Source organism: Corvus kubaryi, unplaced genomic scaffold, assembly GCF_017639235.1.
Source record: "Corvus kubaryi isolate FWS band 111438036 unplaced genomic scaffold, C.kubaryi_AGA036_p1.0 74, whole genome shotgun sequence".
Classification (NCBI taxonomy): Eukaryota; Metazoa; Chordata; class Aves; order Passeriformes; family Corvidae; genus Corvus; species Corvus kubaryi.
In genome coordinates, this window is record NW_024582061.1 from 13,335,784 (window position 1) to 13,360,544 (window position 24,761).

The 24,761-nt window shown below is 42.4% G+C and overlaps 2 protein-coding genes across 4 annotated transcripts in view; one reads left to right on the plus strand and one right to left on the minus strand.

Annotated features, from left to right (window-relative positions):
* Positions 1–1,696: 1,696 nt before the first annotated feature.
* Positions 1,697–19,590, plus strand: PWP1 (PWP1 homolog, endonuclein). Its single transcript, XM_042050629.1, has 15 exons — positions 1,697–1,822; positions 1,904–1,962; positions 4,248–4,405; positions 4,821–4,906; positions 6,440–6,536; positions 8,095–8,205; positions 8,952–9,082; positions 9,649–9,722; positions 11,830–11,926; positions 12,807–12,868; positions 14,627–14,738; positions 16,043–16,133; positions 16,512–16,633; positions 17,111–17,216; positions 17,929–19,590. Exons 1-15 carry the CDS (start codon positions 1,757–1,759, stop codon positions 18,042–18,044), a joined length of 1,488 nt encoding a protein of 495 aa, XP_041906563.1. The 5' UTR covers positions 1,697–1,756; the 3' UTR covers positions 18,045–19,590.
* Positions 19,591–20,120: 530 nt separating this feature from the next.
* Positions 20,121–24,761, minus strand: part of PRDM4 (PR/SET domain 4) — a 16,716-nt gene continuing 12,075 nt past the window's right edge. For all 3 annotated transcript variants that reach the window (XM_042050628.1, XM_042050625.1, XM_042050626.1), the window contains exons 8-11: positions 24,525–24,652; positions 23,663–23,977; positions 22,336–22,504; positions 20,121–21,310 (exon numbers count right to left, since the gene is read on the minus strand). In XM_042050628.1, coding sequence (XP_041906562.1) covers positions 21,001–21,310; positions 22,336–22,504; positions 23,663–23,977; positions 24,525–24,652 — 922 coding nt within the window. In that variant the 3' untranslated portion in view covers positions 20,121–21,000. The remainder of the gene's footprint in view (positions 21,311–22,335; positions 22,505–23,662; positions 23,978–24,524; positions 24,653–24,761) is intronic.

The following is a 24,761-nucleotide window of genomic DNA, read 5'->3' on the forward strand; positions in this document are numbered from 1 at the left end:
GAGCTTTCTGCCTGGGGCACCACTCTTTCAGCTACATCTCTGTGATTGTCAAGGCACCGTGGAACACTAATATATTTAACAGAATGGTCTTTCTTTGGAAAAAAAAAAAACAGTTGCACATCCCCAGCAAGTGTGTGACAGAGAGAGGTATTGGAATCACCCAGCATTTATGGACTGGGTCTCAGAAGAAAAATCATTGCTACTAAGTGCAGTTCTCTAAGCTATAATATCCATCATGCACAATTGCTTCCTATTTCCCTTCCTTCCTCATTTTCCAGCTATATTTTCTTAGGTACTTCTGCTGTTGAGCCTCCCCACAGTGCACTGCTATCTTGTGATTATTATGTACACGGTGGGACGGAAGGTAGAGCATGTGTGCCCCCTCTGGGTATGGCTTCAGTAAAAACAAGTCTGGCTCCACTTTGTTCTGCAAACCTCCACTCTGTAAATGTATACATCTGAAAAAACCCCCAAACATACCCAGGAACCACAGCCACTGGTAAGTAACCTGGCTTTCTTCCTCTTGGCTGCATAAAACTCCCCTCTGCCTGTCCTTTGAGAATAGCAGCCACTTTCACAAAACTTCCCTCAGAATCTGGAGGAAGACTGACAGTCAAACTGCAGCCGATTCACGCGTGGGAGAACAAGGATTTCTTGAACACTGTTAAGAGAAGATGGCCAGCAAAGCAAATACAGCCCAGCAAAAAGGCAAGCATGCCAAAATGCAGGATTGCAGTTAGGACTAGGATGTCCATGTCACAGGGTGCTACAAGGAAGAGCTAGAAGGAAACAACTTTGGCCTTGGTATGTTTATGTCTACATTAGGACAAAACACAGCATACTGGTGAAATGAACGGGGTAGTGAAGAAGTAGTAGTATTTTGACAGATTTTTATTTGTCTCTCATGCCAGAACCACAGAAGAATCAGGATAAAAAATAATGAAAATGCCACAGTGGTGTTGTCTAGTGACATGTGGATGGAGTAACAAGGCCATTTGATCTGCCAAGATGAAGTTCATCTGCCGAGTTGAGAAACGCTCGTTCCCCTACCTCAGCTTCCCATCCGTGTACTCTGCACTGAATCAAGATTCCAGTGATGGAAACAGCAGTGATTTCTGCATGTTAATAAGAGTACCTTCCTGTACATTCCAGCTGGCATTTTATCCATTTCCTCTGATTTAATGAGTTACCTCGTGTAGGAGGGCAAAAAGCAGCCGCTCCTGAGGAGACGCCGGGCCCTCACGACTCCCTGCACCTCCCTGTTGCCATTGACTCTGTGCACTGGTCTCTTTTCGTTGGATAAGATTTAGGGACCAGTAACAAAAAAGGCCTTCCTAAACTTCTCATTTCGGTGGGTTGCCGCTGGGATATTTCAGTGGAAGTGAACAGCGGGCAGGGCAGGTCTCTCCCAGCGCGTGAGGGAGGCCGTGACCCAGTGCAGGGAGCGGAGGGCTTGAAGGTTGTACTCGGTGATCTCCAAGGCTTTATTCCAACCTAACTGATGCCGCGGATCTGCGCGAATCCCGGGTACGGGGCGGTGCCAGCGCCCCATCCCCGTGAGGCGACAGCGCCCGGCCCCGCCCCTGCAGGCCCCGCCCCATCCGCGTGGGCTCGCCCCGGCGCCCGGGGATGACGTCACGCGGCGGTCCCGCCTCCTCCGCCGCTCCTCGGCGCTGCGGGCGGGCCCTGCTCTCGTGACGTCACTCGGGCGCGCCCGGCCGCTCGCACGTGTGGCGGTGAGCGGGGCGCTGCCGCCATGAGCTGCCCGGTGCCCTGCGCCGCCTGGGTGCGGCGCGGCGTGGCCAAGGAGACGCCCGACAAGGTGGGGCCGGGGCTGGGATCGCGCTGAGGGACCCCCGCCCGCCCCCGCAGCCGCCTTCACCCCTCTGTGTCCGCCCCGCAGGTGCAGCTCAGCGAGGAGGAGCTGAAGGGTCTCATCGAGGAGGCGCAGGAAAGGCTGGGGTGAGCCGGGGCAGCGGGAGGGACGCGCCGCGTCTCCGGGCTCTGCTGGTACGCGGCTGGAGCCCCCCGGGCCCGGCCGCTCACAGAGCTATGGAGGGGAGGGGGCGTCCCGGGCGCGGGGGAAGCGCAGGCCGGGGGCTCCAGGAGCGGCCCGGGGAGCAGCAGCGAGGAGCGGAGACCGGCAGCAGCCAGCACGAGTTCCTCCTGGAGCTCCTCCTGGGACTCCTCCTGGGACTCCTCCTGGAGCTCCTCCTGGAGCTCCCCGTGCCGAGGGAGCCTGGCTTCCGGGAGGGTGGGCGGTCCGGGGGGCGAGCGGGGGAACATCGGATGGAGCCGATCCTGCCGTCGTCGTGGCCATGACAACACGGTTGCGTTCCCATGGGGTTCCTCAGGTGTCAGCTGCGGGCGGTCAGGCTGGAGCAGCATTTCGGAGCCTGGCGCTCTCTGGAGCTGCTGTTCCCGCCTACAGTGAGAATTAAGGCACTGGGTTTGTACCCGTGGATGCTTTGGAGACGTGGCAAACCGAGATGAGAGTCCCAAACTGACTGGGAAAAGGTGGTGCTGAGGGTGGGACAGGACATTCTAGGTCTGGAGGCCACGGTGGAGATCAGAGTGATGTGGTATTTGTGCTTTGGTAAAAAGGGCAAAACATCACTCAGGGGTGTGTTTATGGTTCACGGGTAAAACTAGAGACATCACAGCTCTCCCCTCAGCACTGAGAGCCCTTAGTTATGTAGCTGTGTTAAGTTTTGTCACTCTGCTTTTAAGAAGAATGTATTTACAAAAACCATAAGTGACATATTCAGGAAAAACGATCTGCAGAAGACAAGAAAGAAAGTCTCTCTTTGGTCTAGAAAAAATAAGGGATTGGGATCTCACTTCATCTTCTGGGCTTTTTCTGATAGATCTGTTCATAGATTAAGGCTTCTGAGTGTTTTGGCTGTGTAGGGTGTGTGGTTGTGCCACGGTGTGTGTGGTTGAACAGATGCAACAGGTAGCAGAAAAAGTTTTTGTAGTTGGATGAGTATTATCCACCCCATTTCTGTTGGATGTATCAGTGACACTCTTGCTGAATGGAGTGTATCATCCCAGAATGTATTTTATTCTGTTTTTTTTTCTGGTTTTGATTATTTAATGGTTTGAAAATTATCTTAAACACTTGGAAGATTCTCACTTTATGTTATTTACTTAACTGATTAATGTTCCTGTTTTCTGTGGACTTGTTTCCCCTTTCTATGTGTAAACTTTTGGAGTTTTGAGTGATTTCCTTTCTTTTGCAATTTCAAAAGCATGGAAGGATTTGAGGTGTTGTTTTTTATGCATTCTGTAAAACTTCAGGATGGAAATTTGAAGACCATCTGAAACAACTGATCTATTTATAATTTGTTGTACTTTGTAGAATTTTTTGCAACACTTCACTTTTTTCCCTGTGCAAAGATCACAAATCAAACTTGGATTTAGTTATTTTATTTAATTATCTTGCTACTTGTCTCTAGTTATGTTGTTAATGTGAAGTGTTTATTTTACTGAGCAAATCAGGAAAATTAGGTTTCTGCTATTTAATTTAGAAACTGTATCTGAGAACTGCCTTGGCTCGTTACCGCTTGGGAATTTTGCGGGCCGAAGGACAGAAATACAGTGTGTTCATGAGGGATGAGTTCCTGTGGAGCATGCTCCCTTGGGACACCTTGGCTCTTTTGTTAGCTTCTCAGCCAGTGCTTAATGTACATTGTTTAATGTCTTGAACTCCTTGCATGCAGAATTGTTGCCACAAAGTTCTGAGTTTATTTAGATGTTGCATCGTTTACCCCATAAGAATAATTCACAGTATGTCCTTATCTAATGAATTCTATATTATTTTTACTTCACTTAAGTATGGGAAGTATGAGGAAATGAGGTCTTAAAAAGCTTGAAGAAGTGTAGAAATCCTCACGTGTGACAGTGCCTGTGAATGAGGGAAAAAAGGAAGGAATGACATGGACACGTGAATGCACAGAAGTGAGGCAGAGAGCATTATATCCACAAAAAACCTGTAAGAGAAAGGGACTTAGACACACCATTTACCTTGTTGAGGAAAACTTATGCCACATTTTGTCACAACAACTTTCAAGGAATAACTTTCTCTGGGTGCCTTGTATTTTGAGAAAAGATACAGAAGGAGTGAATGGATTTGGAAATTTTTGGCGTAAAGACTTGACACCCATGTGAGCAGCTAGAACTGCGTGCTGCAGCAGCACTGTGGAAGCATTCTGCGTGTCTTCTCAGGGCTGTGTATCTTTCCACAGGGATGCTGCTGGTGACAGTGGTGAAAGCCAGACAGCACATGACACAAATGCACCCGTTCCTGGCAGCAGCACTAAGTCTTCCCAAAACAATGAGGAGCTGTCTGATCATGAACTGGATGAGTACGATTTGGACAATTACGATGAGGAGGAATACACGGGTAAGAAAAATCTGTGTGTCAGATGTGCAGAGTGTAAGTGAAGAAGCTTTCCACTTCTTGTCGTACTTAAGACCTTAATATCCTAAAGCTAGACAGTGTTAAGTTTCAGATGCTGGAAATTCACATTTGCTTGTCCTATCCTGGGAAGTCATTTAGTGAGGGAAGCAGTTCAGTGTCCCCCTCCCTGACACAAGAACCAAGAGCATGTTGGAAAGGTCACTGTATCTGCTGTAGTGCTGGAGCAGAGCAGCAGAAGTCCCTGAAAGCAATTTATCTCACTGAGGTTTGGAACTTGGAAGTCCATTTAGCTCACTCCTGATATTTTGCTATACAGGTAACACAGGTATTGGTACAGGAGTTTCTAACTTTGCCTGTTACTGACATGTATAAAAAACGTTCTGAAATTCCCATCCAGGTGTTTTAAAACTTGGAGACTCTTTGGCAACTCTGGCAGTATATGGGAGCAATGAAAACGATCCTTACATCACTCTAAAAACCACTGTAAGTACTTAAAGAATGTTAAATACCTTAAAAAGCATAAACTTAAAAATCAGTTAAATTTTCCACTCTGCCTCGAGGTGTGTAAGTGCTTGCAGTCCTTTTTCAAAGGTGTGCCAGATTTTTTATTGGATGGTGCTCTTTTCTTTTAAGGAGTGGTCTTTGTGCAGTTCCTTCTTTCTGTCCCTTTTGCATTTAAGTGGGAGGTTAAGGTGAACTGGCTCCTTTACTTAAACCATGCACTTCTGTACATGGAGAGGTTTTTCACCTGCCTAGTAGGACACAGAAAACACTTGAAGAAATAACAAGTCTCAAGCCACTAGTGGCCAAAATTAGAAAATTTCCCTGATTGCAAGAGTCTTGCACCTTCCACCAGTTTGTGTTAAAAAATCAGGCTAAGGTGGACTCAGGCAATGTGTCAAATTAAGGATTTGGCATGAGGAAATACCCCTCCATTAAGCCTAGATGGACAGCATTTTATATATATGTCCTTATATATATGTATATATAGATATGTGTATATATATATAAAATACTGTGTTGTTGGCTGCTTCTATCTGTATTAGTTTCCGCTATGAGATGGGGAGCATCTTTGCAGAAGCTGGGTTTGTAGATATACAGAAAATGAACACCTTTTTCTCAAGCCCTTCTTCCTATGCTCAAGTTCTTTCCCCAAATTCTGAAAGTTCCTCAGCGTGAATTTTCTGTTGTCTTTTGGTATTTGCTACTGGAACTGTTGAAGACTAAGTATTGTATAACCTTAAGTTAATTCAGAGAATTGCAGGACTTGATTGAATTCAAATGTTGAAGTATGCTTGAAGTGAATAAAAAAGAAATAAAAAGCTTGCAATGAGAAGTCCGAAAAGTCTTGTATGTGTTGCAGATTGGAAGGATGGTGCTCTGCATAAGATTATTGACTTATGGACAGTTCTTAATTTTTCACTAACAAAAATTCCCAAGTTCCTTCCACTCCTCATTAACAGTGAAAATTAGATGAGAGGTTACATCTGTTCTGGTACAGCTGAATGCCCAGCAGAGCTGTAGGCAGCCCTTCTTGGGAACTATTTTCCAGGAAGTAGACAGTGGAATTATTTCCTGTATGTGAGGAGCAGCTGCAGCATCGTTATTGGGTAAAATGCTGTTATATTATGTAAGTGGTCAAGGCACAGGAGCACAAGGGAAATAACCTTTGTGGGCTCCTGGTGATGATTTTCTTTTCAGCAATCAGGTGTATCATGATAGCCTTGAAATATGGTTTCATTTTTGATAATTAAACACCTACAAATCCACCTAGGTTCACATAAAAGTCCTTCAATCTAATTTAATGACTATTTACTCTCCCCAGGATCAGGTCTGGTTCCTGCCTTTCTCTGTTTAGCACCGTAAGATGGTTTTAGGTGGGTGGGCATCGAGGTGTTGGATTTTGAGTGTTCAGTTGTGGTTCAAATTTACTGATTCCACCTTTTGAACATGTGTAGTTTTGGTTTTTTATGTGCAGTGCTTCACGGCCCTTGTCCTCTCCTTTTTGCTGTTCAGGAGCAATATGAACAGGAGGACTTCTTGATTAAGCCCAGTGACAATCTTGTCCTTTGTGGCAGAGTTGATAAAGACTGCTGTAGTTTGGAGGTCCATGGTGAGTAAAATAGGGTTTGTTCTTTACAGTGAACATGGGGAATGTCTTGCCTAGCATGTGCCATGTGGCTGTGTTGAAGAGGGAGTGGGCTGGTTTTGGGAAGGATTTTTCTCCCCTTCTGCCTTGTGTTTTGTCCTTTTCCACGTCATGGTGCTTTAGCTGCTTTCCAGGGCTGCAGTATTTGCTGTGCTGTGCTGTTACTTAGGATAAATAACATATAAAGGATAGCTTGCCTCTTTCAGCCTGCATAGCAAGTCCTTTCCTTATTTCATTTCTTAAAACATTTAGAAAATACTATGGCATTTTTATTCTCTGAACATAACACTCTTCATTCTGGTCTTGCTTTCCATATCCTGCAAGCATCCTCTAGTGGTTTGTTGTTTTGGGGTTTTTTCTTTAGCTTTCTCCTTGCTTCTTTAAATGGGCTTCCCACTGCTAGGACTAAAAGAACCAGCGCCCTTACCATCATGGTTTAGAAGAGATAGGGCCTGAATACTGCTTGTTCTAGCCGTAGGTTTAATTTTGCTGTGTAAAAGATTTTTCTGTTGCAGCCAATGAATACTACTGAATGTGCTGAAATTACCATCTTTTCTTACTGTGGTTCTTTTTGGGAATGTTTCTGGCTGCTTGTGCTGTGGTCCATGTTTCTGTAGGCAAAGTATTTCATTTTAACCAACCAACATTACCAAAATGTGTGAAAGCATCTCTTCAGATACCAGCATGTGGCATTTTCTGTGTCTGGAGGGGTTTACAAATTTTATTAACTGTAAGTTTATACCCAATATAAACTTACAAAACAATAGCAAAGGCTTCTGCAGTTTCTAAAATTGCGTAACCTTGTCTTAGTTGATTACTAAGACAACTTATTTAACTGGAGACTTCCGTTAGTATCTGAACATCTGTCACATGCACTTAGAAGTAGCACTGTGATTTTGTGTGTGACAGTAAGATGTCATTAAAATAATGAACAGGTTTTCTCTGCTGTCCAATTGGTAAATTATTTTATTATAAGGAGAAAAATAGCTGGCTGCAGGGAATTTGTGTTTAGTATATGGCTGCTTTACCAAACTTTTCCTGTATCTCAGTTACCACCTGCTAAAGGTAAGTCCTTCTGACCTCTTCACCTTCCTCTGGTTTGTCCTTTTATCTTCGTTTTCCCTTCAATTTAATATGGAGTAATTTTTTAAATTGCTAATCCTGTGAAATGAATGTATCCTGATGTAGAAAGTGCTGGATGTGGAGCATGTATTATGAAGAGACCTTACCAACAAAGTGGTTTGGTATGCTGGGGATAAAGTATCGAACCTTTACTGAACTTGTCACTTCTTTAGCTGAAGAACACGGGAGAATGTTTATTTTGTGTAATTCTCTGCAGTATGACATTTGTACCTGGAGGGTCTGGCCTCTGCTGTAAAACTCTGAACACTCTGTGAATTTACCTTCTACATCTCCTTGACAATTTAGTTCTTGCCACAACTGCCTTTTGTAAAGTGACCTGTTTAGAGTTGTTTGCTTTCCCTCTTCACCGATGTCTTGCATAACTTTAATTATTTTTCAGTTTATAATCATGAAGAGGACTCATTTTATGTACATCATGACATTATCTTGCCTGCTTACCCTCTGAGTCTGGAGTGGTTGAATTTTGATCCTAGTCCAGATGAATCAACAGGTAAATTACAAAGGATACTCTAAGTGTCCAGTTAAAGAATTTTTGCTTGAAAAGCATATAAGTGTAATGTTGTCACTAAATAATTTCTTCCTGTGGTACAAAGAGAAATAAAATCAAGATGTTATATCAAGATAATACTGACTTGAGATAACGAAGATGTGAATATTAGGTATTTTTGCTTGGTGATACAGTCATCTTAGTCATGCTGCTGTAACATGATTTTACTAAAATACTGATTTTATTAGAAACAGTTAGCAGACCAGAGCAATCTCTAAAATTGCTTTATTTTCTGTTTGCAAATGAAAGGTTGCTTTTGTTCCATCTCTTTATGTCCAATGCTGTTAATGAAATGTAAACTGTAGCAAAATTTTATATATTTATGTATTTAGTAACATTTTTCCTGTGTTTCACAGACACTTTTTTTTTTCCATAGTACAGGGGGATGTGGTTTAGTTTTGGTTTGTTTTTTCCTTTAAAAACAAACTAAACATGCAACTTTATACAGCTTATTTGAATAGTTACTTGTACTGAAGGGGAAGGAGAGCAAGCAAATTTTTTTCTGTCAACATCTTCTGTCAGCTGATATTTTTAAGTTGCTCCTTACCAGTTATAAACATAAATATGTTCAAATAGAAGACTGTGGCACACAAGTTTTACTTAACCAAAGAAATAAGCAACAGCTGGGTTGCCAAATATGCTGTTTCATAACTAAATAAATGTGGTTGCATTTGGGTTTTTGTTTGTAGGAAATTATGTTGCAGTGGGTAACATGACCCCAGTCATTGACATTTGGGACCTTGATGTAGTAGAATCCTTGGAACCAGTCTTTTCTCTTGGAGGCAAGAAAGAGAAAAAGAAGAAAAAGAAAGGAAAGAAAGTAGGTGTTGCAAAATTGTTTACCTGGTGGGATGGAGGAGATTTAGAGCAGGGATAATGCCTTTTTTTTCCACCCTACAATATTTGAAATGCTAATTGTTCTCTAAATAACTAAAGCCTGGAATTAAGAGCAGAACAGGAATGGGGTGGTGTCCCAGTAAACTTTGAATCTCAACTATTTAAAATTAGAAGTTGCAGGAACTGGCAGTTACAAGGACCCAAAGCTCAGTTAATTGGGAGGAGAGAGAGGGAACTGCCAGGAGTGCTTAGAAAGAAGCTGAAGAAGTTGCACATTAGCTGGAAATAATGAGGTTTCTTTTACTAGCCTGAAGGGAGTAACCAGTTCTGTAAACCCAGCAGCTGGAGCAATCTGCAGTCTGGGGTAGGAGGCAGGGTGCAGGTGGCGCAGAGAGAGTTCTCTCAAAAGCTGTGTTGCAGCAAGTGAGAGTAATTTAATATGAAGTTGTTTGTGAAGGCTTTAGGGAATTCATACTAATGTGGACTAATGCTTGATTTGCATTGAAGCTGTAATTTTCCAAAGTCTGTTTATGTCATTTGTGTGTACAGAGTTTATCTTCAGAAGGGACTGTGGAAGGACATACTGATGCTGTGCTCGATCTTTCATGGAATAAACAAAGCAGGTAAAAGAATACTTGAATAACAGTGGATATTACAAAATTGCAGTCTTAATTAGGCATACAATTTTCACACAAAATCCAAAAACGTGAAAGCACTGCTGAAATTAATGCATTCTTAAAAATACACCCCTGGTTTTTTCACTAGAGCTCTTGATTTAGAATTTTTTTTTTAAGTACTTATTGCTGCAGGTCACTTTCGATTTGCAGGTTGTCCAGATGAAGGCAGGGCAAAGGTGGGTGTGAACCATTTGATAAATTGTCTGCTTTTCACTTGTTCAAACTGGAGAAGCAGAAGGGCTGCCCTGAGCTATGCTGATCTGCCAGTGGCCTAAACCACCTTTCAACAGAGACAAGTAGATTTATAGAAGGAAGTCCTTGCTATTCTGTTTTTTTTCCTTCTGGCTTTTGCCCCAAAGCTGTGAACAGAAAAGAGAGTGTAAAAGCCCTAATAGCACAGTTACAGAAATGCCTCAAGCCTCTAGGCAGAGAAATTCCCTGTGGCCTGAATGAACTAGAAATGAAGTGCTGCTATTGAAGCAAGACAAGGCTGGCCCATCTTGGGGCAGAGGTCAAGGACAATGTGCTGACTGAAGTAAAGATGCTGCTGGTTTTTTAGCACTTAAGTGGTTGTTAACAGTTCATCTGTCAGAGGATCCTCAGCAGGGGTCTTGAAACTGCTTCAGTCAGACACAGGCTGGTTTTTTTTTTTTTAATTTATTTTCCTGCTGTCATAAGTGCCTCTGCCTTTGAAGAGGTACACAGTCAACTGCATATTCTGATGAGCAGGTGTGAGCCTTCACTTGTAATGCTTTCTTATCTAGATACTGATGAAAAAAACACCCACACAGATCTCAGTAAATGTATATAAATTGCACTCTTAATTTACAGGGTAGTGTCTGTTGTTTTTAAATTACACAGGTATGCACAGAGTGTGCACAGTGATCTGTCCATCACTCTTCCAAAAGAGTAGCTTTCATGTACCTAGGAATGGTTGTCTGGTGATAATATAGAGACAAGTATTAAAAAAAAAATATGGCTTCAATAGTTCAAAATGCATAATTCTGTAATGTGCTGAGTTACAAATTCATTGGTACTGGTAGATCTTTCAGGAAATTAAACCAGCCCTGAAGTGGGCAGCTTATGGACAAAACAAGGAACTCTTTGGAGCAGCTTATATATAAAATGTTTTATTGTTGTTTCTCTCTCTTAAGCAAGGCATGTTGTGACAGCTCTCTACAAATAACCTTCTGCCTTTAGGTCACAGTGGTGTTACTGTGAAATGTTCTTACAGCCTTCACTATGCATTTTCTTAACTTTCCCTTGTAACGTTGCTTGGGAAAACAGCATTTCCAGGAGAATGTTAACTCTTTCAGTCAGAAACACTTGGTTAATATAAAAAGGGGAGGGGGGAGCAGTTTCAATCAGAAACAACATGTTGAGGTAATAAATCTGATTTTAAGAGTAGTGAAGTGATTGTAGGAATTGAAATGTGTGTTTTACAGGCATTTGGGGACCTTTTTTTGGTTTTTTTTCTGATCAAAGTTTTAAGCTGTGTTTATTGTTCTTAACATAATTGGTCAAATTTAAGTTGAAATGTGGGGTTTGTAAACTAACTGAAATTTTAGTGGTTACTTTCAGCAGTCCACAAAGGGCGTAGTGTTGGGTCTTCAGTAGGTGTATAAACAGATATTAGAGAGCAAAATATTTCACAAACAGGTTTGTCAGGCTCTTGGCTGCTTGCATATGCAAACAGAATGAAGTAGCATAGGTAATGTTTAAAAATACTATTTAATGTCAAAGGAAAGAATGTGCTTCAAAGCCTTTATTACTTTGTTTTGTTAGAGAAATTTTCGAGTAAATGGTATTTTAAGTAATGCCAGGGGAAATAGAAGCAGAACTGTCATTGTTGTAAGTGTTCTACTAATGTAATGTAGCCTATTTGTAATCTTTACTTATAATTTAGAATTGCCTTCAGGGAGTTATCCCTCAGGCTTGAGAGAAATAATCTATAGACCACAGTGTACTTGTTCTCAGAATTGGGCTCTGTGTGTATTTTGGATTTTTGTATCTGTAGAAAGAGTTTTAAAACTGATTTTTGATCCATTCTCAGGAACGTTTTAGCAAGTGCCTCTGCTGACAACACAGTGATTTTGTGGGACATGGCTGTGGGTAAGCCAGCAGCCAGCCTGACACTACATACAGACAAGGTATGGAATAATTCCTGTGTTTCTTCCACTGTAGAATACAGAGAAAAATGTAACTGCAGTTTTTCATTAGCTGCTTGGTAGTGAACCCTCAGAACAACAATGCTCTAATTTTCTAACTGTGCAGAATTGTTTGAATTTATGAATTAGTTGCTTTTGCAAACAGCACTGTATTTGCTTTTAAAAATGTTATTTAATTTATCTTTTAGAAAGTTAACAAATACTTGTTACAGTTTTCAAAATACCTTTTGTGTGACAGCCCTAATGGTGGGGAATACAGTATTTCTGGTATAAGCTGCAAAAATAGATGTCTGAGCATAGGTCAAACTGTAGCTCTCTCTTAAGGGAACAATGAGTGTCAGTTACAGTTTGTTCTAGGTGAAAAAGGTTTAAAATAAATGATACTAAAATACCATAGTGATGGGTACTTCAGAAATGAATTAATCTCAAATTAATCTCAGTAATTAAAATGTGAAAGCTAGTTACAGCTGTAACCTTATTTTGCTGCTAACAAAGTCACTGCCCTTGACAAACTCCTGATTTTCATTTTTTAACATCTGCTTTTTTCCCCAAACGGGAAGCAGATAATCTTTTACCTCCTCCAGCTTTTTTTTAAAAATTATTATTAATATATAGGGCAGAAAGGGGGCATGGGGTTCTGTTCAGTCAAATTATATTGGAAAATACCTTGTTTTCACGAGGTGGGGTTATTTGAAGTAATGTGCATCTCTTGTGCTGTTTTTTGAGCAATCTCAGCATCAAGTAGCTTAATAAGAGGGTTTTTTGGGGAGGACTGTGTGCTGGCTTGGGGGAGGGGATGGTTGTGCTTTGCTCCAAGAAAGTTCCTGTCTATGTGTGTTATATAAAATCTTGCATTATCTAGGTGCAGACATTGCAATTCCACCCGTTTGAAGCCCAGACCCTCGTTTCTGGATCGTTCGATAAGTATGTCAGGGTAATGTTTTCACACGTTGCACTTAGGGAGGCTATTCCTATTCAGTTAAGCCTTGTGTTTTCTTTCTTTTTTTTTATTTTTTATAACTCTGCCAGTTTGAATAATGCTGTTATTTTTTTCCAGCAAGGAAGCCAGGTTGGTATGTGGCCAGGATGTGGTTTTCCTTACCTCTTTTTCAGAGGTAGCAAATGCTTTAACCATCTGGACTGACATTTTCTGTGCCAGGTGTCTGCTTGCTCCAAACCGAATTTATTTCTTAATTTGGCCTTATGGCATTTCCTTCATTGGGAATGTGTCACTGTTTATTCCTGTGAAAATTTGCCCAGGTTTTGCCAGCCAGTAAGGCCAGGGTGGAGGCATGAGGCACATTAAAATCCCAGTTCTCTCCTTCCAGCCTCTATAGGCACAGCCACAGTGTAATGGGCTGTCTCCTGTGATTGCAGCCTGGAGATGCTGGGAAATGGTTTGTGTCTGCACACTTGGACTACTCTGTAGCTGCCAGTTCTTGTAAGTCCTGCCAGCCAGAAAACTTCCTCTCTGTTCTCCCATCTCAATGGGATAACTTTAAAATTTTGTTCTATCACCATGATTTTCTTACGTTGATTTTTTAATTCTGCTTTTAAGGCTTTGTCCTTATGTTAAAATAATTCACAGACTTGCCAGTCTTTAGCCAAGCCTTCGAGTTCTCTGGCTTCTGTTACGCTCTTGCTGCATCTGCTGCAGTGGAAGTATTGCAGGAGGACCTTTTGCTGTTGTTAGGAAGCTGCTTCTGTCTTTTTCCTGCCTCTCAACTTCCTTTGATAAAAGGAAGCATTAAGTCCAAACAGTAACCAGCTGCTGATCGTTTTTGCTGCCCCTTTGGTACCATGGACACTTCTAAACCACTGCGCTATCCATAAACTAATAGACTGCCCTTGTGGATTTTTCCTGCAAAGCCTTGCAGGACCACAGGCAATTCAGTGAACATTGGGAGATGTCTTCATAGGCTGAAAATCAGACTGTTAAAGAAACTGCTGTGTGTAAAATGTCTGGTAAAAGAGCTGGGAAACCTCCATCACGTTTAATTATAGGATAGAGTGGGAGGGGGTTACACTGAGGACGTTGATTGTGGTGAGATGGTGCTGGAGTGACATGACCACTCCTCCCTTGCATTTCCACCCAAGAGGTTTTTGAACTGGGACAGATTCTGCAGCCACCCAGCTGAGCACGTGCCTGTAAAGAATCCCAGAGGATCCACTAACTCCCATCCACTCTTTCTCCATTGTGGAGTGTTTCTCTTAACTATTTGTAAAGATTGTTGGGTTTTTAAAAATTATTTCTTTTTATTAAGCATATTTGAAAATGTATGAATATCTATGACAAAATTATTTCCTAATTAGTGCATCATTACATGACTTTACTGAAGTCTGTTCATAATTAAATTATATATTTGCATAATTATGGTCTGCTATGTGATAAGTATCTTATGTATTGAGTAAATTCAAGCTCTGCTTAGTTTCAATAGAGCGGCTGTTGGTAACCAAGATGAAACTCTGAAGCATATGGAAAAATCCCATGCTTATCTGCAAGATTTTAATCTGTTACTGAATTGGAAGACTAAGTAGTGAAGTTGTTTCCATTTAATATTTTAATTATAGTTTACATGGAGCTTCTGTAGATGCCAGTGGGAAAACAAACTATGCCATAAAGTGTTCTGCCCTGATTTTTTTTTTTTTTTAAATTTTATTTCCTGTCCCTTTGTCCCCTAGATCAGCGGTGCTGTACGACTGCAGAAACCCCCAGGAGAGCCATCGAGTGTGGCGCTTTAGTGGTCAGGTTGAGAGAGTAATTTGGAATCATTTTTCACCTTGTCATTTCTTGGTGAGCACGTGCTTTTCTGCTCTGGTTGATTGTTGCCATGTCATTTAACGTGTATTTTAGTGTTCATAATGTTTCTGGATCAGAATGGAGCCGATGGACATTTGGATGGTTTGTGTTGCTTATGATAAAAATGTGGTCTGGGGGAGGATGTTTTTAGGTATTTTTTTCAGTATCTCTAGACCAGCTACTTACTTGGCATCTTCACTGTGACAGTAGAAAAGCTATTGATGCTGGTGCTTTTTCACTTCAGAGGTGGCATCTTAGTCATGTTGTTACCGTGTTCAGTGGCTCGGATATATTTTCCTTTGCATAGTTGCTGTTGTGTTTCATGTAATGAAGCAATTGCAGGTGAGAAGTAGCTCATTAGAACGGCGATCCTGAATATTAATTCAGTGTTTCAAGTCAGCGCTAGAGGGCACTGTCCTCCCGGCTGGTACGGAGCGATCCACTCCTTTAGGCCGGAAAAGTCCTCTGAGATCGCGTCTAAATGTTAACCCAGAACTGCCAAGTCCACCACTAAACCATGTCCATAAGTGCCTGATATGCATGGCTTTTAAATACCTCCAGGGGTGGGGATTCCACCACTTCCCTGAACAGTGCTTGACGACCCTTTCAGTAAAGACATTTTTGCTAATGTCCAATCTAAACTACCCTGGTGCACCTTGAGGCCATGTTCTCTTGTCCTATTGCTTGCTACCTGGGAGAAGAGACCAACAGCCACTGAGAGTATAAAGTAAAAATATCTTGGTTTTACTGAGTTTCTTATAATAAAACTTTTTAACAGCGTTTAAAAACAAATCTTCTCTATTATCTCAGTGGCTGTAGAGTTCTCTGTCGCTGTGTGCACACAGCCAACAGAAGTGGCTGCTCAGCTCTGTTGGGTTTATGATGTGGATCTCTCCGGTATAATCACACTTAGCTTTGCACAGAACTATTATGCAGCCAGCGATGGCTCCAAAAGCTTTGAACTGACAGTGAAGAGACTGAAGGCTCTGCATTTCATTGCCTGACCTGAGGGCCAAGCTTAGTGGGGCAACTCTCTTCAAAATACACTTTAAGAAATTTGCATGGGATTAAGACTTCATGTCATCAGCGCAGCATAATTGAGGTTCACAGAACAGCTTGGGCACCAGCTGGGTGGAGTCTGACTTTGGGAGGCAGGCCTGGGAACAGTGTAACATGTCCTAGGGAGAAGCATCTGCCTCAGATCACAGGGATTTACCAGAGGGTGGGTGTTACTTCATTGGAGTTTTTCCCCAAGCGAGTGACTGTGGCTGTTTGTTTTTTAAATGTGGTTTCCTTAGGCAAGCACAGACGATGGCTTTGTGTACTGCCTGGATGCTCGCTCTGATAAGCCCCTGTTTACTCTGAAAGCTCACGATGAAGAGGTGTCAGGTAAATTGCCTGTGTGTCCTTCTGTGTCCTGTTTGTCCCCAGTGGGCAAGGCACCTCTGAAGGATGCCTTAAGTCAGTAGGACTGAGGTGGTAGTGATTCCTTGTTTAACAAGTAAGTTGTGCATACTAATTGTGGTATCTGGCATGTGAAGCAAATCTCTGCTGAGGGGATTGGGAGGCGAAATAGGCCTGCATGGTTCCCTTGGCTCTCACTACAGGGACCAGTGGCAGCATGGAACTTTCATTAATGTTTTACTCCTTTGTTCTGGAATGGAGTTTAGTGTGAGGAGAATATTGGGGTTGTTCTCATGTCTTCACTTCAAAATGTATCCTTGTCTCTGTGAAATGGGGATTGCTGTTGCTCTCTTCATCTTCCAGGGCTACAACTAAGCAGTCAGATAAAAGGGTGCCTTGTGACATCATCTGCTGACAAATATGTGAAAATTTGGGATATCCTGGGAGACAGACCAAGTTTAGTCCATTCCAGGGATATGAAAATGGTATAGTAATTTTTATTTCTTGATTCTAAAAAGTTTTTTATATAAACTATGTCTGCTTATTCTTTTTCTGTCGTTTGAATCTTGTTTTACTTAACGTCTCATAGGGAAAAATTAATAACATCTGTATATTCTGGCTAAATCATTCTCATTATAGTGCAATATTCCACATGGAATTGGCAGACTGCTTCCAAGCCTCAGACCCAAATTCCAGATACAATGCTCTGAGTAGAACTATGGCTGCATCAGCTTGCATCTATGACATTCAAGACAAAGATGTGATTAACTGTTCCTAATTAGTAGCTCTTGACTTTCATTTTGTGTCTTTACAAAAGAAGTTTTAGAAACTTAGGATTACACTTGTTAAAACTTGCTTGGTGAAAGTATTTTCAGGTGACAAATTCATTTGAGAATTTAAAAAAAATTCTCTTCTTTCTCTTTCTTTCTTTCTTTCTTTCTATCTTTCTCCCACCATGCCAGGGAGTTCTCTTCTGTGCAGCTTGCTGCCCTGACTTCCCGTTTGTGTTTGCCTTTGGAGGAGAGCGGGAAGGGCTGCGTGTTTGGGATATAAGCAAGATCTCTGCAGGTAATGTTCTCATTTCTTTGAACGTTGTGGTTCTCCCCTTGCTTGCAGGGTGTATTTGTATTCAGTAATGTATTGTGACTCTGACAGAAAACTGTAGGTTAGTATTTTTCAATACTCCAAGACTGGCTGTATGGTCACATTTTCAGCTTCAAAAAATGTGGAGTTTTTTTAAATTGGAGAACTGCATGACATGATTTAACACCTGATTTCTTATAATACCTATGTTTTATTTTTTCATAATGTCCTTGGTGTGATATGGTATCATATTTTTTGAGTACTTACGGGAAGAAAAGTGAGCACTGGTTTTGGTCTAACTGGTTTTGATTGATACCTGTAACTAAGCAGCATGATTTTTTGGAGAAGGCTTTTAAGAGCCTGTTGGGAACCAGAGACTAAAACCAGAAATAAATTATTTAAATTCAATGATGTGCTCTTCAAACCTCATCAATTTTACAGTACTTAGGTACAGGAATGATGCAGAGGGAAACCTCTAGATGCTCTGGGGGAAAAATAACAGGGCTTGTAATTGAAGTATCATAGGCAGGCAATTGTTCTAACCTTTAAGCTTCAACTCCTTACTTGGGGTGAGGGGAAAAGCTTTGAAACCACACCAGGTTAGGCTTTCCATCCCATGGTGCTCACCAGGCTGTACCTGCTGTACTCCTCTTTCCCCTGGGAGAGTGATATGTAAGCAATCCCGTTTGTGTTGCAGTGAATGAAGTTTTTGGAAACAGAGAGAGGCTCATCCTGGCTACTGCAAACTCTGTGGCTTCCAGCTCCAGGGCCGGCAGTAGCAGCAACGATTTGGAGACAGCAATGGAATCATGATGGACCAAACATCAGCAAATCAAAGTAATTAATGGGACTACAACTAATGTGTATTGTACAAAGGCCCCTGCTTGGTGAGAGTTCATGGAAATTACTCTGGTGTCTTGCAGTCTGCAGGCTTCTTCATCTCAGAAGAAGATGGTGGTGTGGTTAAGCTCTAAGTGCCTGCCTCTATTACCAGCTCTGAAAGATTAAAGCACTTGCTTTAGCCTGAGATAATGATCCCTGAAACAGGGGCTACCGTATGTAAAGCAGATACATAAAATGAAACAGTCACTAGAAAAGCATTCTGTGAGTACAGAAGTTTGATGAATCCTGCAAAGACAGTTTTGTCTTTCACCTTCCAAGGGCATAAGGAAAAATATTTCACACAACAGTTGTGCAATAAATAAACAAAACCTGAGTTGAATTCGATTACAAGTGTAAATAGATAATTTATCCTTCATTTGATGCTAGGTTTACAGATTTTAAAATATCTTCCATGTAACTTTTTAAGAGTAGTTCTCAGGCAGTAAGTTGGAGTCTCCAAGCAGCATCCTGGAATGTATTTCTAACACTGATGTCACCAATATCAAACCAGAAATACCCTGGCTCTATCCCACAAGGACTGGGGGTTTCTTTTTCCAGGTTCCACAGCACCTGAAGCTTAGTGATGTTGCACATAGTATTGGGTTTTTCTTCACACTCCAGACGTGTTTCAAGAGAATTTGAACTGAAATAAGGAGCTGCTACTCAAGGAAGATGAGCGGCTGTCAAGATACAAAGTGAGGGTTGGGATCGCAGCTGGTCCCTGTTACTGGTGAAAAGCTGTGTTATGTTCTTAACTCTGCCCAGGCATTTCTGCCTGACACCTGAAGGCACAGAGGAACATAGTGAGTATCAAACCACCAACTTAAACGCTCTGTTTCCAGAATCACAAGCCTAATCAAGGGATGTGACTGAAACAGTTTCCTTGGGTTTATCATGTAACACCCACCTGCTTTACCTCAGGAACTTAATTGATGCTCTTACCTTCCCTTGAGCACTTGCCCTCTGCACACACTGAAGGTGTCTGCAGAGTGTTCCTGCTGCAAAAACACCCTGGGTATTAAATCCACTGATCCCAAAGCAGCTGTAGGATCATACTCATGGCTGCCAAGCTCTTCCCACTGCTTTCCACCCTAACTCACTGTAGTTCATTCTGGTGAGGTAAAGCAGGTACATTGTATCCCTGCAAACTGCAGATAGGGAAAAGGCAGGTCTGTAACTTTCATTCCTTGCCCTTGAGGGCAATTGGCTTCTTCTAAAGCTACTTCAGCTGTTTCTAGTCTGGTGAAGGTGTTCAGCATGGCTCTGCAGGAACCAAGAATACTCTGGATGTGTTGGGATTCCTGCTTCCATCCTGTCTCTGCCAAGCAGTAGTGAATGATGTGGGGCCAACAAATGAACAAATGCTTTGGTAAAGCTTGTGTAAGTACCAGAACCACCTCTGTTCAACTGCTCTCCATTGAAAATCTTCCCAGTTTTTCATAGCTTTAATTTTAAATAAATGCTTTGTGTTAAGCTCTTTGAGGGTAAGTGATTTATCTCTACCTCTAGTAATGTAATTGGCACTGTAGCTCTCAAAGTCACTTTTTGGTTTTGGAACAAGTTGCATTACTGGAAGCAACACGTTTCCCTTGACTTACCAAGATCCCAGAACCTCCCTCTGGAGCTTTTTAGTCACATACTGATGTGAGGTAAGCATTTTCAGGTTTCAAGAACCCTGGGAGCTCTCTAGGAACTGCAGTGTACAGGGAGAGGTACAGCTGAGCTTGGGCCATTTAGGGCCAGAAGCAGAGCCTCTTTCCCAAGGGAACCTCCCCTTCCCTTGTTAGAGAACAGAGCACAGCTGAATCTTCTTTTGCAGCACAGCCAGAGGAGTGACACAGCAACTTTACAGTTCTTTAGCTGCCCCAGGTCATGGAGGTTCTCCTACACAGACCATGTCCCAGGAAAGCTTGGGAGAGGCAGATGATTAAAAAGTGGTGTTATTTCTCATAGCATCAATGTCAGAAATAGAATGTTTTCAGCATATGTAAATATTAAAAAAGAACATTAGAGAAGAGCCACATTTTTAATTATTTCAAAAGAAAACAACCAAATGTAATAATCTTCATTCCATAAATAATATTAGCAGCAAACCCTCCCATGATTCTAGGTGGTAAAAGGTTTACAGCACAAGGAATAGCATATACTGTAAACACTGCCTGATCAGCTGTAAGCCCCTGTATCTTACTGAGTTCATACAGTCTTTATCTCTTCACCTGCTTCCATGGGCTGAGAACTTGAGGGAGAAGAAAAGGTGATAACTGTTCTCCAAAAACCAAGTCTGATTTTTCTGTAGTGGGGTAATTACTTTGTTTGCCAAGTGCTGATTTCACTGGCCTTTTTTTTTTTTTTTTTTTAAACCAGGTGGTTTTGTTTTAAGAAGGAAACCTGAGCATTGATAAGTCTTTGCTTTGTGCCAAACCACATCCTTCAGTTAAAAAGTTCTAAAATACATCACTGGCCACCACCATTTTTTGTTTGTTTCTCTTCATGTCACAGCTTGGGCAGTTAAGGACAGTTGGCTTACAGGTCACTGCAATCCCTCAGCTACGTTTCTGGTTTGTGGCTCTTTGCTCAGAGGGTTATGCAAGGTGTGTCACGTGTCCCAGCACTGGATGGACTAATCTGAGTGATTTGGAAAAGAAGTATGCACAGAGTGTGTGAAAAAAACCTTGCCTCACATTTCCTTCTTTGCAACTCTTCACTTGTACGTGCATGATCCAGTCTTGTTCAGTGTTCTGGCTACAGATTATATTAAGTGGTGGTAGGGCAGAGACCAAAACAGAAGGAAAACTCCTCACCTGACATACACTGGTGACTGGGGAAACAAGGAAGAGGGTTTTTTCCTTCCTTAGTTATAATATCCAAGAAAGTTTCCCTCTCTTCTTCATTTGTGTCCAGAGAGAGCGTCACCTGTTGAATAGACTCCATTGTTAATCCTACAGTCTTCAGTCCTCATAGAGTCTATTAATTCCTCCTCTGAATCCTCCTCCTCTTCCTCCTCTGGGGCTGACAGACTGGATGTGGGGCCTTTACATATTTTTAAGTGTCGCGTGAGGTGATATTTGGTTAGATAAGCCTTGGAGCATTTTTCACAGACATAGTCCCTCTTTCCTTCATGTGAATTGAGATGCTTCTTCAGGTGATTTGTCCTCAGGAACAGCTTGTCACACTTGGGGCACTTGATCTGCCGTTCTCTGCAAGACACAAAAAAGTGAGTTTGCTCCTGCCACAAGGCAGCTGGTATTAAAATGCTGATTAAGGTCCATGGTTTAGCAAGGACAGATATATTGCTCTTGGATGAAAAGGTCAGTTTCCTTCCCACCCTACATAAGGCGGGGCGGGGAGGGGGCAGGGAAGAACAAATAAGGAAACAAGGCTGCTGCATGTTAACAACCCTCAGTCTGTAAATGCTAAGCAGAGGAGCTTACCAGACTGCAACAAATTCTGTAATGACACTGCAAAATACCTCCCAGCAGTAGTGCTCCTGGCTCAGGCTGTAGGAACAAGCAGCAAAGTGAGTCTGTGTCTGTCTCACTCAGTGCTGGCTGCACTACACTGTCTCCTAGGCAGCATGACAGAAGTAGCAACAGATTCCAAGTGAGTACAAAAACCAGATGCTGAAAATGAAATAAGCGAAGGAGATAGCTTTGGGCAGGTAGCATTTAAGGGAGGACCTTGGACTGGGAGTAAATGTACAGGATGGAGAGATTCTCAGAGCAAAAGACCTGGCCTGGCAGAGAGCTGTGGGTAGGGATCTGCCTACAGGAGCAGGAGAGCTGCAGGGAGGAAGGGGCTGAGAACAGCTGCACCACACCCCGAGGGCAAACAGGTGGAGTTCACTAACAAGGTACTCGGTGACAATAGCACTGAGAAGTTTATGTCTTTTGTGGTCACACTGGGACGTGGAAACAGTTCTCAGCAAAGAAATGTAAATCAAACGACCCCCTTTCTCTTCAAAATGATGAATGCTCCAGACTGCCATTTCACAACACAAGGAGCACGCTTGGAATTTACTGTGTCACTGAAATACTCCAAACACTAGAACTCCACAACTGCAGCCAGTGAAACAAGGACTTCTGAATTCTCTGTCATTTCAGAGGATGAACCCATCTATGCTCCCTAGGCCAAACTATTTGCAACCTAGAGATTCTGTCTCGGGCTGTTCAGCCTCGTTGTTTCTTGCACTGGCCAGTCACACAGCTCCTGTGAGGTCACTTACTGTGTGTGAGTGAGGACGTGCTGCTTGAGGTCCTGCCTCCGCATGAAGAGCTTCTCACAGTAATCGCACTTGAGGTTCTTCTCCCCAGTGTGGATGACCATGTGCGACTCCAGGTGAGCCTTCTGCGTGAACGATTTGTCACAGAGGGTGCAGCGATAGTTCTTCTGACCTAGGAGCACACATGGACACCCACAGATTGGCACTCAGTGCCCCAAGAAATGCAGTAAGCAAACAAGCCTGACCACTGCTGAAAAATTAAATCTTACCCTGAAGAAAAGCAAATTATTTGTGAACAGGACCTGTTTTCCCCTGCAGTTCCTTCAGACTCAGCATAAAGGCCTACTTAGTTCCAGTCTATATTTAGCTATGCAAAAAACCAGGCATCTGACTTGATCATTCCCAAAGCTTTTCATTCCCTACTCCATATGCCCCCAAGCCAAAAAAACAAAGTCATGATACTGTTTCAAACTACTGATGCCCTAGAGTGATGCACCTTTCTGCACTTTGTCCTTCTAAACACCACTGATTCTTGTTTCTCCAGTGCTTGTGGTCAGCCAGCCTTTCCTGTGAGGCAGGCTCTCTGCTTCTTGTCCACCCCAACTGTTCTGGACAACAAAACACCCCCAGCAGGTCTGTACATTTTTCCACCAAGAGATTCAGGCAAAAACTTAAAAAGACTAGTGTTATCCAAGATGAATTCTTCAGTAAAAACAATGGTAGCTTCCTTTGTAATAGTAACCATGGTAACCATCTAGTTACTGTACATTAGTGCATTCCTATCTCCACTGATTCCCACAGGAATTGTATCTGATGCCTTACTGGAGCCCAATCACATTTGATGCACTGCACTGCCTTTGTCTACAAAAACAAATTCTCTTATCTAGCAAACACACAGGTACAAGCCTCACTGGCCCTTTGATAACTTCTATGTTTTATCCCATTTTTCCACTTATCAGTACTTCTGCTATTCTTTGCCAGAAATAGTTCAAAACCCCAGCATGCTACTGAGTTCAGACTAAGTTTGAATACCACTTGAATCCCACCCCACTGAGTATTCCGTGGTTGTGTATACCACATTTGTACTTGATCAGTTCATTAAAACTCCTGAGTACTGAGCCTACAGCTTCCTATGCTTGACTTGAGAGCACTGAACTCCCAATTTTATTCCCTTTTTCAGCTTTGTAATTTGCATTTTGTAATTCCCAATAGGGAATACTGAAAAAAAAGAGGCAAAAATATCTACACTGTCTATTGCTGGCCTGTAACTTGACCTTCACACTCTCCCCTGTCTTCGCACAGGCATCTGTACGAAGCCCTGAGCCCTCACCTGTGTGGATCTTGAGGTGTGTCCGTAAGTTGCTCGGATCGCTGAAAGCTTTGCTACAGAAATCGCACTTGTGCGGCTTCATGCCCATGTGCCCCATGAAGTGCACGTGCAGCTTGGAAGGGGAGATGAAAGCCTGGGGGCACATGGAGCACTTCCACTTCCTTTCCTTGCCGTGGCCTGGCCCGTGGTTGCTGCTGTGCCCCTGACTGGGGAGGTGGTTGTGAATATGGCTACTCAAATGGGCCTTGAAGTCCGCATAGGAAGCGCATTCCTTCCCGCAGTGGCAGATGTGCACGTCTGGATGTTCAGGGACACCTTTGGGCACAAAAGCATCACTTGCAATGAGGCACAGTAAGACCTAACAGAGCTTGAACAAGGTCCACATTAACATTTTGTCTGTGGTAGCAAAGCCAGGTGCAGAGATTTTCACCTTTGTTCTTTTCAGCTCTGGTGTTGCTTTCCAACTGTTTCAGGTAGATAATGTGAAATGTTTTGAGGGGCCAAACTTTGGAACAGTTTTGAGCACAGCTCCACCAAATCTTAATTATCACAACCCAAGGTGGTGGAGAGCAGGAACATCTTCAGCTCCAAAACTCCCTTAGCCCTGGATGGACAGAATTAAAATGCTTTTTCTTCAAAACTGTGATCTTTTACTCCTGATCAGTGGAATTAAATAGGGAATTGTTTCTTTTAAATGATGGTACTCTGTAGTCATGAAATGTAAAAGGAACCTATGATATGCACCAGTAGGAACTGAGAAGGAACATAATGCACTCCCAAGTCACATAGCCCAGAGATAGCACTGAAAGGGAATTCAAGCTGACCATTCCCTGCAAAACCAACAAAATGAGCTCTTACTTACCAAGCTGTCGTGCGTAGTCCCGGCTGTAATAGAAGAGAAGCTCGTGTTCAGGGGGGATGTCCCGAGAGGTGCAGAAGTAAATTTTTCCATCATGAGGATAAGCTACCAGGTTCTGCTCTTCCCGGTTCCTATAGCAACAACAGCAGTTAGGAATAAAAGCCCTCCAGAAGTAGTGACTTTTTGAGAGAGAAAAAGGAAAGGGGAAAAGGAAAAGGGAAAAGGAAAGGGGAAAAGGAA

Excerpts from the sequence above, each read along its gene's own strand:
- PWP1 (XM_042050629.1), top strand. The coding sequence starts at position 1,757 with ATGAGCTGCCCGGTGCCCTGCGCCGCCTGGGTGCGGCGCGGCGTGGCC. Across the intron at positions 6,537-8,094 it reads CTGTAGTTTGGAGGTCCATG|TTTATAATCATGAAGAGGAC; the intron begins GTGAGTAAAATA and ends ATTATTTTTCAG. Across the intron at positions 9,723-11,829 it reads TCATGGAATAAACAAAGCAG|GAACGTTTTAGCAAGTGCCT; the intron begins GTAAAAGAATAC and ends ATCCATTCTCAG.